Genomic DNA, 13,622 nt, shown 5'->3' with positions numbered 1-13,622 from the left:
GTGGCTCGACCTGCCCCAGGGGCATGTGTCGCCCCATACAGACATCCTGCAGAGTTACACGAACACCCGCACTGTGAACAGACTTGAGGGGCTTCAAGGTTCCTCACCCCTCCCCCCCGACCTAACAGTCTTCTAGAAACCCTGCCTCCCTGTACCTGGCAGGTGACTGGGGCCTAAGGTATGCCAGCAAGAGTCCCTTGCCAGGGGTGGCCAGAAGGGACGACACCGTGCAACCCAGTGACTGCACCTACAGGCTGGTACCAGGGCTTCCTCATAAACCCTCTGCTGGCAGACCTGCTACAGTGCCCTGCATTTCCAAGTGATGGAGGTTTTGAGGTAGCCAAACTCATGTTTGGATGGATATTCAAAGAGCCTAGTGAATATTAATATCCATTTCCTTAAACCTTAATGGGAACAACTTCAAAGAAAGGAAACTACTCTTGATTTGTGTAAATTTACATAGGAAAGACCCATCAAAATATTACTCATAATTTCCACTTTATTTTCTGTACAGGGTGACATAAAACATACTCTTTCTGCTAAGGTAGAGTGATCGTCACATGGTTAGTTTTCACAACATAATCCTCCACTGGAGAGCACGAGGGAGGAGACCCCACAGTGCCCGACACCGCACTTGGCAGGCAGGGGCCCGCTCCGGGCCACAGCTCCCGCTTCAGGCAGGTGGGTCGCAGGCGGCATGCTGTGCTGCCGGGTCCCCCGAAGGAAGCCACAGAGGTTTGCATTTGGACATTTTAAATGCACAGTATCAGAGAAAACAATAAATGCACACACTTTGGTTACAGGGATGGCATCACACACGGTCACAACTGTGCAAAAATACTGTTTTCAAATCATTAAATAAAAAAGGAACTCACACAAGCTATAAAAATGTTGCCACAAAAAGCAAAGCTTTCCTGTAAGAAATTTTAACTGACTCTATGAACCCCAGATTTGCTAAAATACAAGAACCAGAACATAAATAGTCATTATATTTTATTCATAAAGAACATTCTGTTAACTCCTGAAAACCTAACTCGGGCCTCTGAGTCATGGTACTACCCTATGTTAAGGGGACATTTCAAAAGAAGGAAGTTTGGATAATGTTAATGGGACTTTTTCTTCTCATTTTCCTTTTATCTTCTGGCAGTTCTGTTCTAACCATTACAATTATTTTTACTCTTTTCATGTGAAGTATTAAAAACAAAAAATTCTTAACCCAGCCACTGATCCCAGTGTTTATTTCAAGACAAACCAGCAACTCTCCAACTGACAAAACAAAATGGTACCAGTACTGTTTTTACAAACCCCACCTCTTTCTCAGACAGGGATCTGACAGGGGACCATGATGAAAGCTAAAGGAATCCTCTTAAGAGCAATCATTTGGTTCCTACTTTCAGTGGTCAAACCAGACAGTCCTTTTAACAAGTGAAAACAAACCTTGCACACTAGTGATGAAACAAGCAGGCTGGCAGGCTAGGATTTAAATGCTCTCCAGATGGGACAGACTTATAGCCTGAGGACACAGGCAACAAAAGCACCCCCCATGCCTCACTTTCACAAAAGTGCATTTGGCTGGTTGTGGAACAGATGAGGCATAGGAACCCACTCTCTGCTCTAATCGTTTCTTTGTAAGAAAGTCTGACAGGAAGTGAAGAAGTACCAAATGGGCTGCATTCCAAATTGTACTGTAAGTGATAGCCAGCTTTCTTCTAAGAATCCCAGAACTTTGAAGGAAGGAACATTCATCATATCCCAGGGTGCAAGGCAAGAATGTCCACTTCTTCTGGTCCATTTGGCCCACACTGTGACATCTCTGACCTTCCTCCCCACCAGGCTATGTTGGCAAAGGTGGCCCTACAACTGCAGCCAGGAAATCCACAGCCACCTGAGGGACAACCTCCACTACCAGGCCTCAGCTGGCCCTTTCCAGCTGCCTGAGGGACAGCCTCCACTACCAGGCCTCAGCTGGCCCTTTCCAGCCGCCTGAGGGACAGCCTCCACTACCAGGCCTCAGTTGGCCCTTTCCAGCTACTTTCTTGCTACTTTCTCCTTCATCTCAGCCCGACCCAAGCACCATCCCCTTGCCTTCCTCCACACTCAGCCCATTTCGTGGCCACACTCTCTACTTCTGCCCAACATAAGCCTACCAATCCCAGTGGAGGGAATCCAAAAATGACAACACCCTTCAAATGCCAGTTTCCATGTGACCTAACATGGGAAATTTCATTATCTGTCTTTAATGACAGCTACATAATTTAGAAAGACCCACAAGCTAGGACTGGCAAAAAAATGCATGTCAAACTTAAGTCAGTTAAGCATAAAAATACACACAGGGAAGATTCCAGAAACAAGACCATGTCTAAAGTACAGTATCTGCATGTAAGTTCATAAATCAATAGAGCACATATTATGTAAACCAAAACGACATACTAAATTCAAACATACAAGCCAAAACAGTTCTATTAGCCGAGAGGAAAATCAATTCTCCCCAGAAGCTGGTTGCCCTTCTTCCCCAACTGGACACATAGTAAACCTCTGTACTATATTTACCCCACCTAACCCATCACATTCCATAAAAGGGTAAAATTAATGACCCACTCTCTCTGCAGCCTTGAAGAGGATTCACATGGTGGTGGCACACCAGGCACAGTCTCAACGTGGGTAAGTGTATGAATGTGAAAGTAAGCAAAAGGGACATGCCAGTCAAATCACTTTTATGTGAATATCTCAACTAAAAGTGGAAACTATCTCCAGGAAAGGGAAAAACTGTTTTGTACAGATCTCTTGTGTGTAAAGGAGTACGAATCCATCAGACTCATCCTGACGTTCGCCCACACACATCAGCAAGCCCTGCCAGGAAACTCTCTTTTCTCACAACGTTAACTAAGGGATGCTGGCAGACCCCGGCTGTTCTGAATTTTCGCATGCATGTTAGCAAACACAACAATATAAAAAGCAAACAAATGGGTCACTAGCACCGTCAAAAGAATCATGACGACAACAACAAAAACCATTTCTAGGAAGTGAAGTCATAAAGCTCATTCTTAACAACCATCCCGAACTAAACATGTACACTTAAAGAATACATCCAGGTGGGAATTTATGGAAAATATGCAAAGCATCTATTACAATGATTAGGCTGGGTACTCCAGTCCAAGAAAATGACATAAAAATACATGACAAAGTTGAACACGGGCTCTGCAGATATCAAAATAACAGGAAAAAAATTCTGAAGTAGTTCTCAGAAAACTCTGGGGGCTCTGACAAGCATGAAATAGCCCATCACACCCACGATATGCACAGGAGCTTCCCAGCCGTCCGCTTCATGAAGACACAAACACAGGGAGTTTAAACACACAGATGGTTTGGCTCATGTGCAACAGAAGTAAGCCATTAAATGGGCATCCCATAAAGATCATGTGGCCCTAACATGAAACTAAAGAGGAGTCAGCTGCATGCCACAAAGACATAAATGTTCACTTTAGGTCCCCGTCTCCTTCTCCATCCCCTTGGATGGACTTTTTGATACGAAGCAACATGGTCGTGAGCCACTGATCTAAGCGAGATATTGAGTCAAATTCCTTCACCTAATTTAAAAAAAGAGGAACAGGAATTAGTCTATGGAAATACAACCAAAACACACACAAAAAAAACACCTCAAGCTGTTTAAACATTTCTAGTGATAATCCTTCATTTAAATCATTCATTCTAGTCTATAACTTTATTCGTGAAAAATGGTTTGTTTAAATCATTCATTCCACTTTATAACTCTTTTCATTAAAATGGTTTGTTCTGTGACTATCTGGATGGAACCAGTGACAAGTTCCTGTGCTTTTTAAACCGCTCTGTGTGCTAACATGCTGAGCTCCTAACTGCCTTTGTAACTGGAAGAGCATACTTAATGTGACAAAGGAAACAAGACCCTGTATAAGAAGGGAACATGGAAAATTCATAGTGTTCTAATATTCACTGAACATGCATCCACGTACTTGCAGAGACAGGATGTGTGAAAGTGGAATTCCTTTAACTCATTTCAGTGCACTACCAGAAAGTGATTATTTCAATAGGATGCAAATGGTTTGGTAGCCAAAGTGAAACAGGAAAACATTCTTTTCCACTACTGCTTCAAAGCCATGAGTAAATTAAAGGAGAATACTAAGAAATCTGCTTGATTCTAAACATAAGATGGCAAATATGGGAAAACAGAAAACTAATGAGTATAAAAAAGTCTTCCATTTCTTTTATGCCAAGAATATAGCAAACTCTCACTGTTTTTATATTTTAAGCTGTACTTAACTGATTTTACTTTATACTTATTTATGGATCAGATTATTTTCAAAAGAAAACATTCAAATAGCAAATTTTAACAGTATGCGATAGTCTCTTAAATTTGCATCCCAGCCAAATTCAACATGGCTAATAGAATTAAGTAACTGTAAAGATTTGTGGGATATATAAAACATGACCTTTGGGAAATACAACTTAGGCATATTGGAAAAATGTTCGAATAAACATTCAGCACTCATACAATGAAAAGATGTTTCTGTAGATTAAACTTCCAAGAATGTACTGTACCCCGAATGCATAACTTACTGCTTCAGTGTAAGCTTCACTGTTCTGTTCTTCATGAGCTTCTAGAAGTTTCTGGTAGCGTAAGTATGGAAAAATTAGTTTGGTAGGCTAAAAAATTCCACCTATGAATAGATACTTCAAATACAGAAATAGCCTTAGTATCACATCAATTGATATTGCCAAACACCTTACAGAATAGAGAAAATACTCAAATATAAGCCATGAATTATCCCAAATCAGGGACCTAGTTTTTGTGCTCACATTTCTGAGTTGCTTGGTTTAGAACACAATGCTTATGTCCTTGACTCTGCTGGCATCTGAAACCTATTCTACAAAAGCAGGAGAGTACCAGTGCTCCTCAAAGAATTAGAGTTTCACTTTAGACCTGATCCCACCTGACAGCAAAGGCTTTTTTTTTCTTCTTCAAATTTGTGATGTTACTTACTTTCAGTAACTTACATTCCCTTGAATCAGTAAATGCTGGAAACATTTCCTCATATTTCTCAAGAGCAAGCTGAAAGAGAAAAGCCACTCATTAATGTCAAACTCACTGAATCAGGAAATAAAGCCCTTTCTATCTGAACATCTTACCACTTCAGTAAGATCTTTCTGCAGCCTATTTAATTAAATGTATAAGAAGTATGCTGTTAAACTCAACATCAAAATCAACACAGGAAACCCTATTCAATTTGAATTGCCACCTTCAGTTAAGAATAAATTTCTAAACCAGTTTTTCTGAATTAGGTTGCTGTAGAGAGGACAACATGGACCAAATCTAATTTGTAAGAACTCACAGACCAGGTGTCTGTTTCCACCCACTACATAAAAAAGCTCTTCCTTAACACTGTCCAGATTCCACATAAATCACAGTCAGACCTCTGTGCTTGAGTCTGGAGGGAAGGACGCCTTTCCTCTCAGCAGTTTTACTTCTGCTCTCCCAGCCCCAGACATGACGACAGCAAGGCCGCCCAAGTCTCTGCCTCTGGTCTCCCCAGGCCACATTCTGATGTGATTTTGGAGTTTGAAACAAAGACTGTTATTCCACTTTTATTGTCTCCTCCCTATACCCCCTAATTTCTTTTTTTAAAGATAGATTTATTTATTTGAGAGAGAGCATGAGCGGGAGGGGCAGAGAATCTCCAGGAGACTCCCCGCTGAGCAGGGAACCTGACACAGGACCCTGAGATCACAACCTGAGCTGAGACCCAGAGTCCGATGCTTAACCAACTGTGCCACCCAGGGGCCCCAGCCGCCTAATTTCTTTAAAGCAAAACTACTGAAGGGAATGCAGCTAGCACTTCGGCAGTGGTTTCAAGATTACAGCTGGGATGCACAGCATAGTATTACTGTTATTATTATCATTATTAATGCATGCAGTTTGGTCTTACTATAACCAATATCACCCAACAAAGCATATCGTGAATGACAGAGGGCCTGAGGCCTGTTCTCATGGTAAAGTGCAGCTGAAATTGGCACTGCAGGACTCTTACCTTGGCATTCAGTTCATCTACTATGAAGTGACAGAGGGCTGCTTTAAAGAAGTAGTCCTTTGCACTGTACTTCAACAAAGGATTATCCATGGTGTTTGCCCCAACCTAGGCACAGAAAGATTCAGATTTCAAGGGTTTGCCTTCTTGTAGTAGGCAAACTGATCCTCATCTGCCCTTTAGAAAATACTTGTGTATCTTACATCAGTTTAGCTATGAATATATTCTTTTAACCCAGTATCACACACTAGACAAGAAACAATATTTAATATATAAGTGCTAACCTGTTAAAAATGCCCCAGAAAACTTCTACTTCTACTTCCAGGAAGATGGAATAGACATTATTTTTCTCTATCCCTCCTGCTAAGAGCAACTGAAAGCCCCAGTCATTTTATATAAAACCAACATAAGGCGACTGAAAAGTAGAGACAAGACAGGAGACCAGCTAGGGACCTTGAGACACACAGAAAACACAGCAGGGAGTTCTCTGGGTTTTCGTTTTCTTTCACATATCCCTAACTTGGAACAGAAAAAGCCAGCAACCCGTAAATGCCACACTAGAGGCAGCAGAAAAAAAAAAGAAAGAAAAGAAAAGAATACACAGAAGTTTGCTTTCTCTAGCTGAAGGACCTGGAAAAGGGCAGCCTAGCAAGAAAGAAAAGTTTAGGTAATTACTGCTCTACTCTAGCCAAACACCACAGAACACTATGGCCCCACCCCTACTCACTTCAGTAAAGGCCCTAGAGAGAACTGAGATGTCAATGCTTTTGAGATGCAATTGTGGAGGAACCCCAAATCCCTGCCAAGGTGGCTTCACAAAGGCCCAGAAGGGAGCCACGCCTTCATCCCTGTCAGCTTGTAATGGCCCACCCTCCTCCATCCCTGCTGTGAGGCAATGGAGACCATGTGGGGAGCCTGGGTCTCTCCTCCACCCAGCAGGAATGAGGCATCATCCCTCATCTCCCAGCAGTTGTGGTTTCAGAAGAGGCCTAGTGGAGGATTAAGACTTCTATCACCACCCAGTAGTAATGAGAACAATCCCAATGTGGTGTTGGTGGAGGGCAAGAAAGGGTAGGAATGGCCGCCTCTGCCCAGCAGTAAGCAACACTCCCCTTCTGCTGCCAGAGCAGGGTCACAGGAAACCAGCTGAAAGAGAAGGTTTATTTATTTGTTTTAAGGAGAGAGAGAGAGCATGAGCAGGATGGGCAGAAGGAGAGGGAGAGAGAATCTCAAGCAGACTCCGTGCTGAGTGCAGAGGCTGACACAGGATTCGATCTCACGACCATAAGATCATGACCTGAGCCAAAACCAAGAGTTGGACGCTTAACTGACTGTGCCCCCCAAGCCCCCCTGAGAGAAGGTTTAAATATGATCTAGTCCAGCTGTCACTAAGAAAGGAGATCTTAAGCTGAATGAAAAATAACAACCAATAGATGACGGCTCTGAGGTGACAGAAATGTTAAGATTATCCAACAAAGATTTTTAAAGGAGCCCTTAAAAAAATGCTTCAACAAGCAATTACAAAAATGCTTAAAACTAAAGAAAAAACAGAAAGCATCAACAAAGAAAAAAGAAATTTCCAGCAAAAAAACCCCCATAAGATATAAAGAAGAAACAAATGGAAATTTCAGAACTGAAAAACACAATAACTTCACAAAAAGTGGACGGGTTCAACAGAATAGACAGGAGAGGAAAAGAATCAGTGAACTGATGACAGAACATTAGAAATTACTCAGTCTGAATAAAAGAGAGCAGAAAACAGACTGAAAAAAAAAACAAAACAAAAAACAAACGAACAGAGCATCAGGGACCTATTGGACTATAAAATAAGGTCTAACCCTCAGGTTGTCTAAGTCCTGGGAGGGGAGGACAGAGAGAAGGGCTGAAAGAGTAATTTAAGAAATAATGGCTGAAAACTTCCTAAATTTGGCAAGAAACATAAACCTACAGATTCAAGAAGTTTAGTGAAACCCAAACAGGATAAAAGCAAAGACACCCAAGCCAAGCCACATAAACTTCTGAAAAACTGAAGCTAAGGAAAAAACTTTAAAAGTGGCCAGAAAAAAAACAACACCTTACCTACAGGAGAAAAATAACTTGAATGAAAGTGGACTTCTCATCTCTCAACATGCTTCAGGAATGAAGGGGAAATCAAAACATTCCCAGATGAAGGAACACAAAGAATTTGACAGCAGTAAAACCTATCCTAAGAGAATGGCAAAAGGATGTTCTCTAAATGCAAAGGACACAATGAAAGAAGTAATCTTGGAACATCAGAAGAAAGAAAGAACACAATAAGCAAAATATGAGTAAATACAATGGGCTTTTCTTCTCCTCTTGAGTTTACTAATATGTTGGAAGATTGAAATTAAAATTATATCATTGACTGAGGTGGTTCTTAAATATGCAGAGAAAACAGTTAATTTATACTGAATGGGGAGGAAAAAGGGACAAAAAGTAAGACCTCTATATTTCACTGGAAATGATAAAATGATATCATCATCAGCTTATGATAAATCATGTACATGTTACTTAGAGCAACCACTAAAAACAGGTAGTCAAAGACATTTACTCGAAAACACTACAGATAATCAAGCAACCCACTATAATGCAGGAAAAAGAAAACAGAAAAAAAAAAACCCAGATAAATAGAAAACAATAAATAAAATGGCAGACTTAAGCCCTAATATATCAATAATTATATTAAATGTGAATGGTCTAAATATACCAATTAAAAGACAGAGATTGGAAGAATAGATTAAAAAGCATGACATAACTATATGCTGTCCATAAGAAACTCACTTCCATTATAGTGATAAAGACAGGTTCAAAGAAAAAGGATGGGAAAAGATATATCACATAAATATTAACCAAAAGGAAGCAGGTGAGGCTATATTATCAGATAAAGCAAGACTTCAGAACAAAGAAAACTACCAGGGACAGAGGGGAACATTATATAATGATGAAAGTGTCAACCCACCAAAAAAACATGGCAATCCTAAACATGTATGCAGCAAACAAGAGAGCTGCAAAATATGTGAAGCAAAGACTGATAGTAATGAAAGAAGAGAGACAAATCCACAATCACAGTCAGAGACTCCCAACACTCCACTCTCAACAATGGATAGAGATAGAAAATCAGCAAGTATACAGAACTCAACAACGCCATCAACTGAGAAGATCTAATCAATACTACAGAACATGTTACCAAGCAACAGCAGTCTCACAGAACAAATGCCAAGTCAGACCATATTCTGGGCCATAAAACAACTTCAACAAATTTATAAGACTTGAAATCACAGAGTGAATTCTCCAGCCACAATGGAATCAAACCAGAAATCAACAGAAAGATAAAGAGGAAAACCTCCAAACACTTGGTAATTAAGCAAAACACATCTAAATAATCCACAGAAATCAATACATACAATGAAATAAATAAAATATACCAGAATTGTGAGACATAGTGAAAGCAGTGTTTAGAGGAGAACTTATAGCACTAAACATGTATACACAACAAAGAGGAAAACCAGTTCCTATCTCAACGCCCTAAAAAAAGTATAAAATAAATCTAAAGAAAATAGAAGGATGAAATAATAATATTAGAAATCAATGACACTGAAAACAGAAATACAGAGAAAATCATTGAATTCTACCAAATGTTTAAAGAACAAACATCAATCATTCACAAATTTTTCCAAAGAAGAGAAGGGAATACTTTCCAACTCATTCCATGAGGCTACTATTACCTTGCTACCAAAACCAGACAAAAATCTCACAAGAAAATTAAAGATCAATATCCTTATGAATATAGATTGAAAATCCTCCACAAAATACTAGCAAACTAACTGTGACAACTTATTAAAAGGATTACACATTATGACTATACAGTACAGGATTAATTTTCTCCTAAGTGAGGTCTTGCCTTTGTCTGTGGTTCCTGGGGTGTTATCTCTAAGCCCTTGCTTGGAACGGCCTGCTTGAAAGACTGTTTTTGTTTACCTGGGTGTCTCTGACAACACGGTTCAGCTGAACCGTTGGAGGGACTGGAGAATCTGTGACTGAGCCACAATAAAAATTCTAGACACCCAGTACAGGTGAACTTCTTCCCCTGTTGGCAATACTCCATGGATATTTTCATCACACATCATCATTGGGAGAAGTAAGTGCTACCTGTACAACTCCACTGGGGAAGGGCAAAACAAGTTCTACACCTGCAACTCTCCTGGACCCTGCCCTAAGCACACCTCTTGCTTTTGCTGATTTTAATCTGTATCCTTTGGTATAATAAACCATAACTGTGGCGTAACAGCTTTCACTGAGTCCTGTGAGTGCTTCTAGAGAATGATCAAACCTAAAGGTACTCTTGAAGAGCCCCAAACTTTGCAATAATCAAGAAGGATTTATCCCAGGAATATAAGGTTGGTTCTAAATATGAAAATCCATCAATGAAATACAGCATATTAATAAAGAACAAAAACCATACGATCATCTCAACAGATGCAGAAAAAAACACTTGACAAAACCCAATATGCCTCAAGGATAAAAACACTCAACAAAGGAAGAGAAGGGTACTTCCTCAAACTGATAAAGCATATCCACAGAAGCCCCACAGCTAACATCCTATTTAATGATGAAAGACTGAAAGCTTTCTGTCTAAGATGGGAATAAGACAAGGATGTGTGCTCTTGCTACTTCTAGTTACCATTGTTCTAGAAGGTCCAGTCAGGGCAAATAACAAGAAAATGAAGTAAAAGGCATCCAAATTGGAGAACAAGTATAGCTATCTGCAGATGACATGATTACATGATTTTGTACAAACAGAATCCCAAGGAATCAAAAAAAAAAAAACAAAAATCAAACAAACAAAAATACCCAAACCCATTAGAGTTAATAAAGTAGTTCAGCAGGGTTGCAGTGTATAAAACTAGCAATTAACAATCTAAAAAGGAAACTGAGAAAACAATTACATTTACAATAGCATCAAAAAGAATAAAATACTTAGGAGTATATTTAACCAAAGAAGTGCAAGGCTTACACACTAAAAACTTTAAGATATTACTGAACAAAATTAGAGAAAATCTAAATAAATGCAAAGGCAACTTGAGCTCATAGTTTGGAAGACTTAACAATGTTAAGACATCAATACTTTCCAGATTGGTCTACAGATTCAATGTAATCTCTTATCAAATTCCAGCTGACTTCTTAGCACAGACTGACAAACTGATCCTAAAATTTGTATGGAGATGACAGGGTCCCAGAATAGCCAAACAATCTTAGGGAAAAAAAGGATCAAAGTTGGAGGACTCACAGTTCATGATTTCAAAACAAAGCTACATGATCAAAACAATGTGATACTGGCACACAGACAGACACGTTAACCAACAGGACAGAATAGATGGTCAAACAGAGTATCAGTCAAATAACTTCCAATAAGGGGGCCCAGACCATTTAATGGCAGAAGGACAGTGTAGTCAACAAAAAGTGCTGGGAAAACTGCATATCCACAAGCAAAAGAATGAAGTTGGATCCTTACCTAACACTACATACAAAAATTAACTCAAAATGAATCAAAAGACCTAAACCTAAGAGCTCTAACTATAAAACTCTTAGGATTTCGTCCAAGTTAAAAACTACATGTCAAAGGACATCAACAACAGAGTAAAAAAGCAACCCACAGAATAGGAGAAAATATGTGCACATCACATATCCGATAATATCTAAAATATAAATATAAACGAAATATGAATATCTAAAATAAGAATTTCTAAATGCTTAAGAAATAAGAATTCCAAAATGTAATACTAAAAAGCAAACAACCCACTTCAAAAATGGGCAAAGAAATCGAACCATTTCTCCAGTGAAGATATAAAATGGCTAACAAGCGATTGAAAAGGGTCAACATCACCAACCATGAGGATAATGGAAATCAAAACCACAACGAATCACTTCATACTCATTAGGGTAACTATTACCAAAAAAACCCAAAAAGTACTGGTGAGGATGTGGAGCAACTGGAATCCTGGCACATTGCTGGTGGGATGTAAAATGGTGCAGGTGCTGTGGAAGAGTCTGGCGGTTCCTCAAAAAGTTAAAAAAAGACCTGCCACATAAACCAGCAATCCCAATCCTAGGTATATAACCGAGACAACAGCAAGCCTCCCCTCACAAAAACATGAACACAAGTGTTCAGAGCAGCATTATTCATAATAGTTCAAAAGTGAAGAAAACTCAAATGATAAACATTCACTGATAAACAGGTAAACAAACTGTGGAATATTACTCAGCTATGAAAAGAAAGGAAGTATCATTACATGCTAAAATAAAGAACTTTGAAAAAACTATGCTATGTGAAAGAAGTCAGTCACAAAAGGCCACTTATCCTAGAAGGCCTAGAATAAACAAATCCATTGAGACAGAAATTAGACACTGGTTTCCAGAGACTGGGAGGAGGGGAGAATGGGGTGTCTCCCCAGTGGTGGATAACGAAAATGCCTTGGAATTAGGTGCTGGTGATGGTTACACAATTCTGTGAATATATTAAAACCCACTGACTTGTATTCTTTACCAGGATGAATTACATGATGTGTGAATTATATCTCAATTAAAAGCAAAATTAAGTAAAATGTATAATTAAAAAAGAACAAGATTCAGTGACTTCTGCCGGAAGTTGGTGAGACCGTAGCAGCCTCACCTGCTCGTAGATCTCGATGGCTTTCTGGTACTGCTCCAGCTGGGCGGCATACGCTGCCACTTTCAGCAGACACTTGTTAGCTGAACTGAAATCAAGAACCAGAGCAGAGCGAATAACAATCCAACAAAAAAATTAAAAGGTATCCGAGTACACCTCCATTTGGTACAGCCCAATATGCTCACAGAGTGCAGTAAAGGTTTGTCTTTTATCGCACATAACAAAACTCATTTAATTATATTAAGGAAAACAGCACTTGCCTGTTGGATTCTTCCCCTTTGTAATAATCAGCCGATTGTTCATAATGTGCAATAGCCTGAAAAACACACATGTATTTTATTCAAACTACTTCTCTGAAGAGCTACATTTAAAAATTACATTTGCATAGGTATTATTCCTACAGATAAGCCTATTTCAACAGCACACCTTTCACAACTTGGCCTCCTTTATTTGGGGAAGACACGAAAGCATGCACATCCAGAAGCCCGGTGGCATAATACTCACCATCCATCAAAATCTCTTCTTCCCTTCCCCCAAAGCAAACGCCCAGCTACACCATTTTCCCAGCCCCCAATGCAATGCCAGGCAGCTGTGACCTGCTGTTTCCAATAGAATGTATAGAGGCATGCTGTGGGCCTCTACCAGGCTTGGCCGGTCCATCTAACTGTACGTCTTTCTCCAGGCCTCTTCCCTTCCCAGGAGCTAGAACGGCAATGACCAAGTCTGGAGTGATAGTGGAAGCCACAAACCGAGGATGGCAGAACTACTGTCTGCCTGGTTCCTAAATAACTACAAAGGGCAGAATGTACTTCATCCACCATGTACTGCTGCCAAACCCAGAACGGCTACACTGGATGGTTATTTTAAAGGCACAT

The 13,622-nt window shown here is 39.8% G+C and overlaps 1 protein-coding gene across 2 annotated transcripts in view; it reads right to left on the bottom strand.

The window, feature by feature from the left end:
- Positions 1–481: 481 nt before the first annotated feature.
- The window catches only part of NAPB (NSF attachment protein beta), a 42,234-nt gene continuing 29,093 nt past the window's right edge, over positions 482–13,622 (bottom strand). For both annotated transcript variants that reach the window (XM_027623602.2, XM_027623603.2), the window contains 6 exons: positions 13,008–13,063; positions 12,751–12,835; positions 6,063–6,167; positions 5,018–5,086; positions 4,594–4,644; positions 482–3,587 (listed from right to left, as the gene is read on the bottom strand). In XM_027623602.2, coding sequence (XP_027479403.1) covers positions 3,477–3,587; positions 4,594–4,644; positions 5,018–5,086; positions 6,063–6,167; positions 12,751–12,835; positions 13,008–13,063 — 477 coding nt within the window. In that variant the 3' untranslated portion in view covers positions 482–3,476. The remainder of the gene's footprint in view (positions 3,588–4,593; positions 4,645–5,017; positions 5,087–6,062; positions 6,168–12,750; positions 12,836–13,007; positions 13,064–13,622) is intronic.

This window comes from Zalophus californianus, chromosome 8 (assembly GCF_009762305.2).
Source record: "Zalophus californianus isolate mZalCal1 chromosome 8, mZalCal1.pri.v2, whole genome shotgun sequence".
NCBI lineage: Eukaryota > Metazoa > Chordata > Mammalia > Carnivora > Otariidae > Zalophus > Zalophus californianus.
Note: the sequence above shows the minus strand (reverse complement) of the source record. Positions and strands in the feature narration are given on the sequence as shown.